Here is a 13,025-nt window from a genome sequence, read left to right on the forward strand (position 1 = left end):
CAAAAGAATATTTTATTAAAGTCTTTGTAATTATTTTCAAGGGTAACTTATGAGCATTTTTTTACTAGACAGCAGTTTGTTCCTATATCATGAAAGTAGAATGAAACAGTAGCTGAGGTTTCCTGGGTTCTTGCCAACTGCTAACCTGACATTTAGCTTTAACTTACCCAGAGAAGCACTAAATTTTAATTCTCGTTGATAACTTGTACAGTAGAACTAGAAATAGAACTGAAATGAACGAGGACATAAAAATGTACGGGAAATCTTAAAATAGCAAAACCAGAGTCACACGTATATACAAACAGTGGAGCAGAAAAGATCTTTGTAACAAAACTCAGAATATGTTGTTTATGACCACCAAGCCTTCTTAAATGAAAATTCTCCTCAGTCAAGACATCAAAAATGGCTTTATAACCTGTAGGTATCTGTCTCAGTTCTAAACATAAATGACGGAGAGGTAAAGCAGAAATGTAGCAATTACCATGGTATAGAGGAAAAAACTTTGCTGATGGTAAAACTGACAAAAGATTCCTCTGAGTTAGATGTTTCTTGATGCCTCATGAACATTTGAGCTCATTCTTCCATGGCCTCAAATATTTTAAGGCTCCTAAGAGCAGGTTAAGCCTATATTAGAAAGATTACATAACAAAATATACTGAAAAATAAAAGGGAGGAAATATGTATTGGCAATGTCAAATATAATATTCATATATAGTAAATTACTGCTTATATTCAAGATGTAATGATGGGGAGAAGGAGTTAGGAGGAGTGAAAAGAAGAAAGCCAAGATAGAACTTACATATAGGGGTGGTCCAAGAACCAACATCATAAGCATCACCTAGAACTTCTTAGAAGGGCAAAGCCTCAGGTACCACCCAAACATACCAAATCAGAATGTGCATCTTAACAAGATCCCTAGGTGATTCACATGCACATTAATGCAGGAGAGGCACTGGGTTAATTAAATGATACGCACCTTCAATCGCAACTGCCACTCTTTGCTTTAAAAACCTTACAACCCTTTTCAACCTAGTTGAAATAAGCCCCTCTTTCCCAAAAGTTGGCAGTGAAGTACAGTTTAAAACTGGAACACCCAATGACTGCTCAAGAGGTCTTTGGTAGTTTTGGAGGGCCTTGGAGTTGTATATATTTCCAACAGCTTCCCCAACCCCCACACACTCCACACACACTCTCAATCTCCTTTGACAAAAGGATCTGATTTAATTCCTTTCTCACTGAAGAAATTTCAATTTTATGTCACTTTCTGCGAAATGTATTCAGAAATTAGTATATTTTAATTTTATATTTGAATATAATTAATTACATAAGAGTGTATTATTTGAGTATGGAAATGGAAAGATGATTCCTTGTCATACATTTACTCTGCTCACTAGAAATTATGGCAATAATGGGAGTCAGGTGGGGCAGTGCAGTTTTGCTCTTCTTCCTACCTCAGGGAGAGGTGATGACTTGGGCCGGTAGGCCTGGAAAAAAGGTATGTGCACACTTATCTCAGCTGTGCGTCCTCTGTCCGACTCTACATCATGATGATATTTCTTAAAGCTTAATATCCCTTTGAGAGTAAAATCTTGGAGCTCTCTCTTCTATGTCTATAAACCTATTTTCTAAAATTTATCATAAAGAAATAATGGGAGGATCTTGCTATTTAGGATTTAAAAATATTGGGAGGATCTTACTATTTAGGATTTATACACAGCTCATAACCTGCTATTCTCGATAGATCCTTTCTCCATTAATAAATTCGAGAAGCACAGCTTCTAGTCAGTCACCCAGTTATAAAGACAGGAGAAAACCAAAGGGACACAAGAAGTCAGCATTACACTCCGTCCGAGTGCACGAAGTTTGCATCCCAGCTTTACCAACTATGGGAAATGCCGACTCTCTTGGAGCCTCAGTATCTTCATCTGTAAAATGAGAATATTATTGCCCACTTTACATATGTGGAATTATAACTTGTCAGATATAAATGCAAAATATGGTGTCAGGCAGAAAGGAGATATTTTAATAAATGCTACTTTTGTTCTTCCCTTACTCTGTAGGTAGATTAAAAGCAAGTAAACAAATAAGGATAAAAAATAACTTTCCACCAGAGCCCAGGAATGCTGTGAATCAGGTAAAGTTTTTAGTGCCTCTAGATTTCCTCTCAGTTATCAAATATCTTTGTGCTCTTTCTAGCTTCCAGTTCTGGGAAATGCTGAATCAATCCATTCATACAAAATGCTTCTAATGGAATAATTGATTCAATACTTTTCTCTCACAACTCTATAGACATAAAACTCTACTGAGTTCTAGCATTTTAAATTCCTTTGATATTTTCCTTTGATGATAAGCAATCTGCTTTTTATAATGCTCTCATCTGGAAGCATCCAGCACTTTTTCCATTTTATTTGAAGTACTAAAAATGTCAACAAGTATAGTCAACACTCATTATGTGAGGCCACTCAACATCTGTGATCACCCTCCCTATAAATATGTTGGGTAATGAGGCACAATGTGGATCCCACCTTCCCAAGCAACACAGAAGCTAGAAATCCCCTCACCTTCCCACTTTCTTCAAGCCAAGGTTCCAGCACATAACTCAGGTTCCACCAGTCAGAAGCAACCTCAAGAGAATGGAAGCAGGAAGCAAGCATAATGGGGAAGGAGCTTCGCTCAGGAGAATCATTTTTTAATGAATGGGGCACTCACTCTGCGAGGTTCCTTGTGGGTGATGGTGGCAGAGCCCTGGACTGTAAAGCTGCTCAGCCCCAGAGAAAGCAACGTGGTTGACTATGTCTGACTGAGTAGATCATTCTCAATGCCTATGAGAGAGTTTTTGGGCTATAGAATACTCTTTAATAAGAGTATTTATTACTGGCAAGAGTGAATTCTTTAGTTTGCAACAAAAACCATGACCCATACATAAAGACAAGTTTAAGTACAGATGTATTTTCATTAATTTTGCTTTCAATATGATGATTGAAGGCCTTCATCCTCTCTTAGAAATTTTCTCTATTTGTTGATAATTGCTTATCTGCTCTATGCTCTTCTTTGGAAATGTTCTATTTACATATACAAAATATGTGCATATGTAAATTTATATATAAATATATAAATTTAATTATATATACATATTAATATATACAGCTAATAAAACTATATAGCAATACTACATACATACTATGTATATACTATATATAAATGTGTATAACTATATATGCATACCTGTACACTATAATTAGGGAAACATATACAATTATGAATGCGCATGGTGTTCTCAACCTATCCTCTAATCTTTTATTCTTTCAGTTGTCACTTTCATTTCTTTAGTATTTTCCATCAATTTCTTGGAAAATGCTTCTATTTAAATTATCAGTCAAATAGCTGTACCTTGCCTCCACTGCAGTCATAAATTTGGAGATCCTATTAATCTCTTAGCCATCTTTCCTGATGCTGTATTGTTCCTCTTTCCAACTACTAATTTTATTTTCATAGGTAACACTGTATCAGTTAGGATAGGTTAGATTATACTGTAGTTAATAAACACATCCCAAATCTCCATAAATTAAGATAACCAAGTTTATTTCTCATTCTAAAGCAGGTGAGAAGGGAGGTTGTCTCCCTATGACCATTTCACAATTTCCAAGTCAGAAAAAGGGGAAAGCACTGACTCTTACATCATGTTCACACACATTCAATGACCAAAATAAGACTCATGGAGGTCTTCAATGTTGAAAACGGCAGCCAAGTGTAATCCTATTGTATTTGTCAAAGGTAGAAGGCCAAACATGTTGGGTAAAGAGCACTAATACTTCCACACCACAAAGTGTTCTTGCGACTCATCTTGCTATCATGAATAATAGATGTTCTAAGTGGTTCTTATGTTTTTAATATAAATCTCACTGCTTCGGTGAGGGCCTTTTACTTGGATACATCTGATATGTCATCTTATCTGGACTGCCAAATTGAAATCATGTCCTTCAGAACTTTCTATGTGCTTATCCTACAGAGAAAGACTATTATCCATTACTGAGAGTTGAAATGGGTCTGTTACAAATTTCTCAAGTTTCAAGTCCCTTGACGGTCCCATAAGATAAAGATTTCCCCCTTGATGGGTGGCCCCAGGCCCTCTCTTCTCTTCCAACCTCATCTCATCTGTACAGAATAATTGTGTTTTGCATTTGGGATGAGCAATTTTTTTCCTCATTAATAGATTATTTGGGTTATTTTATTGGGAATTAGCCAAGCAAAGGAAAATTAAATGAGCGTCCTCAAACCATATCTTGAACTATAAATTTTCTAAATTGCTGATTTTGAATGTCAGGTCAACCATTAATCCAGCTAACCAAGACATAACCAGGAAGTCATCTGTCCTTTCCCTCATACCCAATTGGTCACCACATTTTGCCAATTTTGTCTCCTAAATATCTTGGAAAAGAACAGAGCTCTTGGTAGAAGAATTTATATCAAACTCAACTTATAACAATTTTGCATCTGCAGGGGAATTGCTATATGTTACACTAAATAGGCAAAATCTTAATAGCTAACAATTTTAATAAGGCTGAATTCAGGGGGAAATACCAATAAGTGTTCTTACTTCTTTCAGCAAACCACGTCCTAAATGTTCTTGATTATAATAAGAGGTTGGACAGGAAGCACTCAAGAAATAGTTGAATTTGACTGAATCAAAAAACAGAAAAGCTAAGTGAAAATATTTTTGGGGAGTGCCACTAAGTTAAGTAGAAGAATATGGCCAGGCTGCTGTGGTCATACTTGCAATCAATACATATTGAGAGGTGCTGATTGGCTACAACTTATTGAGGAATGCAGAATGCAAAAAGTTGGAGAGAGGTTCTGAAAAAGAAATCATAAATATTCCTACATTGCCCAAGTATAACAAAAACTTTCCATTGGTTTCTAGCACTATGGTAACTAAGGAAAAGTTACAAGTAATATATTTAACAAGGACATGTTTTGTAATATCCTTATAATGGGTTTCCATTGGTAGACCTTGAATTCCTGAAACTGATTTAATATGTAGCAAAAGGCCTTATTCATGAAAGTATCTATTATGATTAAGATGAATTAGCCTGTAGAAACTTGCATTCCTATCTTTACAATTTTTTGTGTGACTAAAAGCATAGTGCTTTATTCATGAAGAACAAAAAGGTCCCCCTCATGCAGTACCTAATCTTGTCATGCAAATTAAGGTGTCTTTAACAAATTATTTTTCCATTGAAGGTTCTTGCAAATTAGCAACAGTTTATTTTATAAATATAGCAATAGTCAATGGAATCCTGATATCTCTTTGTAGATGTCAGCTTTAGGAATGTTAAATATTGATGTAGAGTAAGGGCATTCAAAAAGAAAACTCATAGTACACTCTTTCCTTTTAAAGAGACTTTGAATTTCTTATTTAAAACAAAAAAATCCAAGTAGGAAGCCACTGAGTTACAGTTATCATAACAATCTCAAATTATAACTCCAAAGTAACCTATAAAATTTGATTTAAATATTGGTTCCTGGGGGACAGGTAGAAATATCTATATATATAAAAGCCTAAGCGACCATTAAGACTGAAAGACCTGTGGACTGGCTGGTACCTATGATGCACACTGACCACCAGGGGGCAGATGCTCAATGCTGGCGCTGCCCCTGGTGGTCAGTGCACTCCCACAGCCAACCTCCCATGGCTGGCCAACCTCCCGCAGTCTCTCCCCCGAAACCAGCAGGCCCCGTTCACTGGGCAGGCCAAGCGACCCCACCTGTGCACAAATTTGTGCACTGTTGTTATAAAAGGACAACACAAGGAATGCTTGTGATGATGAAAACAGTCTGTATTTTCTGTGGTGATGGCTACAAAAGCTATACATGTGATAAAAATGCATCAAACTAAACACACACACACACACACACACACAGGTACAAGTAAAACTGGGAGATCATAATTATACCAGTGGATTGTATCAATGTCAATATCTTTTTTTTTTTTTAAATTAAATCTTTATTGTTCAGATTATTACATTTGTTCCTCTTTTTTCCCCCCATAACTCCCCTCCTTCCAGCTCCCACCCCACCCTCCACCCTCACTCCCCACCCACTGTGTTCATCCATAGGTGCATGATTTTTGTCCAGTCACTTCCCGCATCTCCCACACCCCTTTTTCCCCCAAGAATAGTCAGTCTATTCCCTTTCTATGTCCCTGATTCTATTATAATCACCAGTTCATTCTGTACATCAGGTTATTTATTCACTTGATTCTTAGATTCATTTGTTGATAGATGCATGTTTGTTGTTCATAATTTGTATCTTTACCTTTTTCTTCTTCTTCCTCTTCTTAAAGGATACCTTTCAGCATTTCATATAATACTGGTTTGGCGGTGATGAACTCCTTTAGCTTTTCCTTATCTGTGAAGCTCTTTATCTGACCTTCAATTCTGAATGATAGCTTTGCTGGATAAAGTAATCTTGGTTGTAGGTTCTTGGTATTCAGCACTTTGAATATTTCTTGCCATTCCCTTCTGGCCTGCAAAGTTTCTGTTGAGAAATCAGCTGACAGTTGTATGGGTATTCCCTTGTAGGTAATTGAGCCTCTTTCTCTTGCTGCTTTTAAGATTTTCTCTTTGTCTTTTGCTCTTGGCATTTTAATGATGATGTGTCTTGGTGTGGTCCTCTTTGGATTCCTTTTGTTTGGGGTTCTCTGCGCTTCTTGGACCTGTAAGTCCATTTCTTTCACCAGGTGGGGGAAGTTTTCTGCCATTATTTCTTGAAATAGGTTTTCAATATCTTGCTGTCTCTCATCTTCTGGCACTCCAATGACTCTGATATTAGACCGCTTAAAGCTGTCCCAGAGGCTCCTTACACTATCTTCACACTTTCGGATTCTTTTTTCATTTTGCTTTTCCAATTGGGTGTTTTTTGTCGAATCTTTGGTTTGATTATTGTACTCCTCTGGTCTGCTATTGGGTATAATATTCTTTATTTCAGTCCGTGTATGCTTACTTTCTAATTTCTTTATCGTAGCATCGAGGGTCTCATTAGTTTTCGTGAGGCTCTGCACAAATTTATGGCAAGCCCTCAAAATTGCGATTCTTAGCTCCATATCCTCCATTTCTGTCATGTTTTTTTTGTCTCCGCATCTTTTATGCTTTCTTGGTGCACCCCCTTGTGGTCTCTGTGCGCAGTCTTGTTCTAGCCAAGCCTTAATTGTTGTAGTTAACACTAGAGGGATTTGACCCCCAGGCCGACTGGCTATAGGAATCAGCTGTATGGAAAACGTCTGCCTTCTGGGGAGGCGCTAATCCAGCCTTTGCCTGAGGCGATCGGCAAATGGCTGTGCGCAGGCTTTGGGCGGGGCGGGATCAACAGGGCGGGCGGAGGGAGCAGTTATGGCCACGCTCAGTCCCGTTCCCAGAGGCTCTGCTTCTCAGAACCCCGGCAGCCACTGCAAACCTCAGAGAGAAAGCTGCCCTCAGGTTCCAACTGATGCCGGATAATCCCGCTTCTCCCGTTTGAGTCTGGGTCCCTAGAGACTCGCCCGGATCTGGAGCCCAGAGTCTGAGACTCACTCCCGACAGAAAACGACAACCGCGTCCTCAGCCACCAGCCCGCTTTGCGCGCGCACCTCGGTACCTTTGTATTTTCCACACTGCGCCGCCTCTGAGCCTCGATTTGCTGTTCTCTTTCCTTCTAGTTGTAGAGTCTCTCTTCAGCCAGCCTTCCTGTGGTTCTGGGTGATGTCCGTTCAGTCTTTTAGTTGTATTTTTGAAATGGTTGTTTGCGGCAGCGGTCTCCGGTGTTTACCTACGCCGCCATCTTGGTCTCTCCTCCCAATGTCAATATCTTGATTTTGATATTACAGGGTAGTTCTACACGGTACAGGGGACCTTTCTGTGTTATTTCTTATAGCTGCATACACACCTACAATGATCTCAAAATAAAAAGTAAAAAATAGTTCTTCTACTTTTTCTTGAAAGTTCATGTTTTAAAACCATACAAATGTGAACCAATTCTCCTGTTATTTGTCTTCCCTTGTAAGAGTAATCTACATAATTACAAACCTATCTCTAGACGTTATACATTGAGCCAATAGTATAAATGTCACCTAGTGAAGCATTTAGATGATTTAATAGAGTGAAATTCAGGTAAGAGTATGGCAAAAGACGTATCCATATTTCTAATAGAAAAAAATATAACATTTTAAAAAACCGTATAAATTATGTCAGTTTCTTAAAAACATCCTACTTTAACTTAAACCCCACTTAAGGATGCATTGGCTTTTTATATTCATAACAAAAAATTGTTGACCTGCCTTTTAATTGTTTCACTATTATTCTAAAAGTCTTCCTAATCATTTTTCTGAATATACAAGCACTAAAGGTCTAAAGATATACATACCTGACAGTTTTAATTATTGGACCATTTTGAGAATTTGAAAGGCCTTAAGTATATTTGTATTTTATAATCTTCTCCACACCAAACATAATCCAATGTAACCACATGGCACATTCAGTGCAATTAATAACAAAAACCCACAAATATTGAGATGCAGTTGACTAATAGACATATGTTTTGTTTTGGAGATAATTAATTAGACAGTTATTAATTTCAACTGTGCAATTTCCTTTTTGTATTTTATGAGCAATAATTTTTGAAGGGAAGGGGGAAAGGGTCTCAATAATATTTAGAGAATCCTGAAAACTCGTATGTCCTACAAAATGTACACATAAACTAGAGTGAAAAAAAATAGTCCTGATTTTAACATGGCTAAGCAGAATAATCCCATTTATGGATGTGGAATGAGGTAGTATGGTGGGGAATTAGTAGAATTAACAGGGTTCCCAAAGCCACAGTGCTGGTCTTTTAAGGTACAGTAGCAAAAACTAACCTGAGCATGTGGGCAGCATTGAAGACCACATCAAACTCTGTGCTGTCCAGTTCTGCTGCTTTTTTTGCCATCTCGGCTGCTTCTAACAGGCGAGCTTCTTCCAGAAGAAACTGACCTGTAAAGTAGGAAAGCAGAAGAGCTCCAACTTAGAAAACAATGATCCTTTGAAATAAATAAAGCTGCTATAGAGAAAAGTATAAAAGCAGTGATTAAGGTGACATAAAGCTAAGAATTACATGTGCCGTATACATAAATGCTCATATGTACTCATATTTAACAGGCCTTTCTTTGCATTGCAGAACACTGCAATGCATCTATCTTCTACATTAACAATTTTTTCTTAAAATAAAATCCTGTACAGACTGTTGAAGAAATAAAATGAATAAAAGATATGTTATAAATAATAATATAAAAGACATACCATGTTATGTAAAAATGTAAAAAGAAAACAATTTTTTAAAGTCTAATGGGAAGAATATTATTTTCGTTCCAGTTTTACTAAGAAATAAATGACACATATCACTGTGTAAGTTTAAGGCACACAGCTTGATGGTTTGATTGGTATCTTTGTGAAATGATTACCAAAGCTTTCTAATATAAAAGTGTTTGAGATTTAAGGCACTGTATCAGTTCTGTTGCTGAATCTGCAGCTCGGGTGCAATATATTTCACTAAGCCACCAATCAACTTGGTTTAAACATTCACCTGTAAATTCATTACATGAGATACAAAAGGAGTATAAAATTTAATTATTAGCTATAAATCTTTGTGCTCCTGGGACGATAGTTCCTTTGTAGGAAAAAAAAAAGATATTTACCAATAGGAGTTTAGTTGATTTTAATTATTGGTCCTTTAAAATAGCTTGTCTCTGATGCATATACACGAAAATGGCTATGCATATTGAGATATATTTAAGTAACAGGAAAATTATTAAAAGAACATAGAAAGATCGGCTTAGCTCTTAATTAGATTAACTGTTAATTAGATTCACTGACAAACGTGGAAGAAATATTAACTGATTCAGATTTTTTTTTTTTAATTTTGTCAGTGTTTGTAGTGCAACTGAGTGGGGACCTCCAACAGCCGCGACCTGCTGGGCGCTGGCTCTTCCGCCCTCTCTCCAGGCACGGTCCGGTCGCTGGGAGTGGGCAGAGCGTGAGGACGGAGGTAGAAGAGGAGGGAGAGAGGAGGGGAGGAAGGAGGCTGCAGAGCAGCCGGGCCCTCAGACCTGACCCGCACAGGATGCGTCATACAGGCAGCCCGAAGCGGTGCTTCTCTTTCTTCGCAGGCCTCAGGGGCGTCAGTCTGCAGAGGTCCTCCTCCACGTCGGACTCCTCCATCTCGTCATCGGCCGAGATCAGGATCTCCGACTCCGACTCCTCGTGGGATGCGGCCCTTCGGTAGCGGACCTTGCTCCCATTCCTCGAGTCCTGGTTGGCTCCCCTTCCCTCCAGTTTAGCTTTCGTCCTCCCCTTTCTCATGAGGAAATTGTCCACTACCCAGAACATCAAAGCATTGACAAAGAAGGGGACGATCAGCATGACGATGGCCAGCTTCAGGTCTGGGTTTTCAATGGGATTCAACAGGGCCACCTTTTTCCACTGAAGTATCAGGAGGATGATGAAGGCGACAGCTTTTTCAAACATCATGATCACGATGTACAGCGCACACTGGCCGACCCAGGCTCCGCATTGCAGAGGGTCTCCATATTCGCCAAAGCGCAGGGACTCCCACTGCTGCCACTCCACCACGACGCTGACGGCACGCACCCCCAGGTAGATAAGCAGCATGCCCACGGTGGCGTCCAGGAGGAAGTTGATGAGGTACAGTGAGCAAGGGTCCTCTTCGGTGAGATCCGCTAGGTACACATTGGCAAAGTGGATGAACAGCATTCCTATGGCTTGTTTACAAGTGTCTAGAAACCATATCCTCCATGGACGTCTTTCATGCTTTGGTTCTCGGAAGCGTTTGAGCATCAACGTGCTGAAGGCCACGACGCGGAGCAGCCCCTGCAGGAAGATGCCGAAACTGTGCATGAGAGCGCTGCTCTCGCAGCGGCGGTGGAGGACCCGCCTGGCAGCCCGCGACTCGCGTTCCCTGCAGGGTCCTGCATGATGGAGCCAGCGGAGGAGCGGGGTCGCTGCGGTCCACCCAGCCACGCTGCCTGCGGGGGCCGCGCTGCGAGCCGGAGCTGATTCAGATTTTTGAGATTCCTTTCAGGCCAGCTCTACAAGGTTAAAATCATTGCAGATAGAGCCACACAAGTCTTTAAAGCTGTACCTCCAGAATTGTTATATAATGCTATCCCAGAATCACATAGTAAAAGCAAAGAAAAAAACATAAAAGTTGAGCTCAATTTTAAGAGTGTAACTATGCAAGTAGAGAGAATAGATGCTTCTTTAGAGGTAGGGCTTTATTAACAGTAAAAGTAATGATGTTAAGCCTCATCTGATACCGCTTTTAAAATGAAAACCAAATCAAGGGATGACAGAGATATGCAGAAACCATCCGACAGGCTTACAGAGTTGTGACCTAATGATTATTTCTTTTTGTTTGGGGTTTCCTGTTAGCAATACAAAAATAGCTTTAGAAATGATTTTTAAGTCCTAAGCTACACACAGAAAACAGAAAAAATTAAAAATGGTAAATCTTCCTGGGTGGCTGTTGGAAGAGGCATTACCTACTGTTCAGCTAATAAATATCACAAATCGTCTTCTAACCCATAGAGACCAGTCCTTAATATACCAGGAGACATTTCCTGCTTTCAGCAATAAACCACAGCCCCTGCCTATCCGTCAGCATTTCTAATCTTCAATTGGTAAAGAATGGTAAGTAAAGATAAGCCTTGGATTTCAAGCCTGCATTTTTCAATAAATTGACAGTTCTAAAATCAGCACTTGGAGATGTATCAGCTACGTCTACAAAAAACTTTATATCACTTTCTTACTTAGTCGCCTAACATTCTGTGCCTTTCTCATCTCCCAAAGTAAACATAATTGTTGGGTTAGATAATGATTAAGGAAACAGGGTTGTAAATAGTTACTTTTATAAATAGAAAAACACATTACTCATAAAATTCATGTATGTGCTAACTCTACAAATATGTTGATGTGGCATTCAATTTAAAGTGTACATGCTTTACAAAAAGTAAATCAAAACTTAGACAATATGTAGCATACTGAATAATTACTGTCTCCTCATATATATGAGTAAAGGATACCAGGCTAAATAAACCCATTCTTCAGTTAGTTATGCTTATTATAGATTGTTTGAATCAAAATGTAATGTTAATTGCTACGTGTCTTCAAAACATGTTTACCTAAAAAAGTATTAATATACTTATTATGTGACACTTAAATGATGTCAGAATTTATTAATTGTTCTTTTTCCTTTTCAGTTATTAACTCTGAAATATATTTTGTTATTAATAGTTAGAAAGATGAAATGATTAACTGAATAATGTAAGTTTTCTTAAAATTCATCACTCCAGACAGTAGAGGGAAAGGAAGACATAATAGCCCAGATGAAAAAGAGAAAAAAGGACATGATATCTATACTGTCCACATAGAAAGGGTCAGTGACAAGATGTCTGTGTGCTATAATAATGACAGTGGCATAAGAGATGAGTTTAAATGCAATGCCATGCTCCAGAGCAAAACTCTTCTCTTTTTTTAAAGATATTTTTAGAAATAGAGGAAGGGAGAGAGACAAACATCTAAACATGGATTGGCTATCTCCTGCACATGCCCTACTGGGGATAGAGCCCACATCCCAGGCATGTGCCCTGACTAGAATCCAACCTGCAACCTTTCAGTGCATGGATGACACCCAACCCACACTGAGTGACACCAGCAGGGACCAGGGCAAAGCTTTTTCAACGTTAATGTTAAACACATCTGTAACGATTCAAAATCACCAACAAGAGGAACATTAACTAACTGTGTAAAATCAAATATACAATTTTATCATAATTTTTACTTATGCTTTAAGTTAGCTTTGCCATTGAACATGCTTTCTGTAAACAGTTTGCAAATTTTCAAAACAACATGAAACACATATTTTTTTATTGTAAATGGTGACAGAAATAATTCTCATATAGTAATTTTACAACAGTAGAATGCATTCATCATATTAACATT

The 13,025-nt window shown here is 38.4% G+C and overlaps 1 protein-coding gene and 1 pseudogene across 3 annotated transcripts in view; both read right to left on the reverse strand.

Moving 5' to 3' along the window:
- TMTC2 (transmembrane O-mannosyltransferase targeting cadherins 2) overlaps positions 1 to 13,025 on the reverse strand; it is a 413,884-nt gene that overhangs the window by 53,055 nt on the left and 347,804 nt on the right. Inside the window, exons 10-11 of one of the 3 annotated variants that reach the window (XM_070409634.1) lie at positions 8,888 to 9,002; positions 7,596 to 7,930 (exon numbers count right to left, since the gene is read on the reverse strand). In XM_070409634.1, coding sequence (XP_070265735.1) covers positions 7,921 to 7,930; positions 8,888 to 9,002 — 125 coding nt within the window. In that variant the 3' untranslated portion in view covers positions 7,596 to 7,920. Of the gene's footprint in view, positions 1 to 7,595; positions 7,931 to 8,887; positions 9,003 to 13,025 lie in introns of those variants that run through there. The other 2 variants (XM_070409633.1, XM_070409635.1) reach the window with 2 other exon arrangements.
- Positions 10,134 to 10,999, reverse strand: LOC139005339 (store-operated calcium entry regulator STIMATE pseudogene; annotated as a pseudogene).

This window comes from Myotis yumanensis, unplaced genomic scaffold (genome assembly GCF_028538775.1).
Source record: "Myotis yumanensis isolate MYYU_CA2020_CCGP unplaced genomic scaffold, mMyoYum1.0.hap1 SCAF_3, whole genome shotgun sequence".
NCBI lineage: Eukaryota > Metazoa > Chordata > Mammalia > Chiroptera > Vespertilionidae > Myotis > Myotis yumanensis.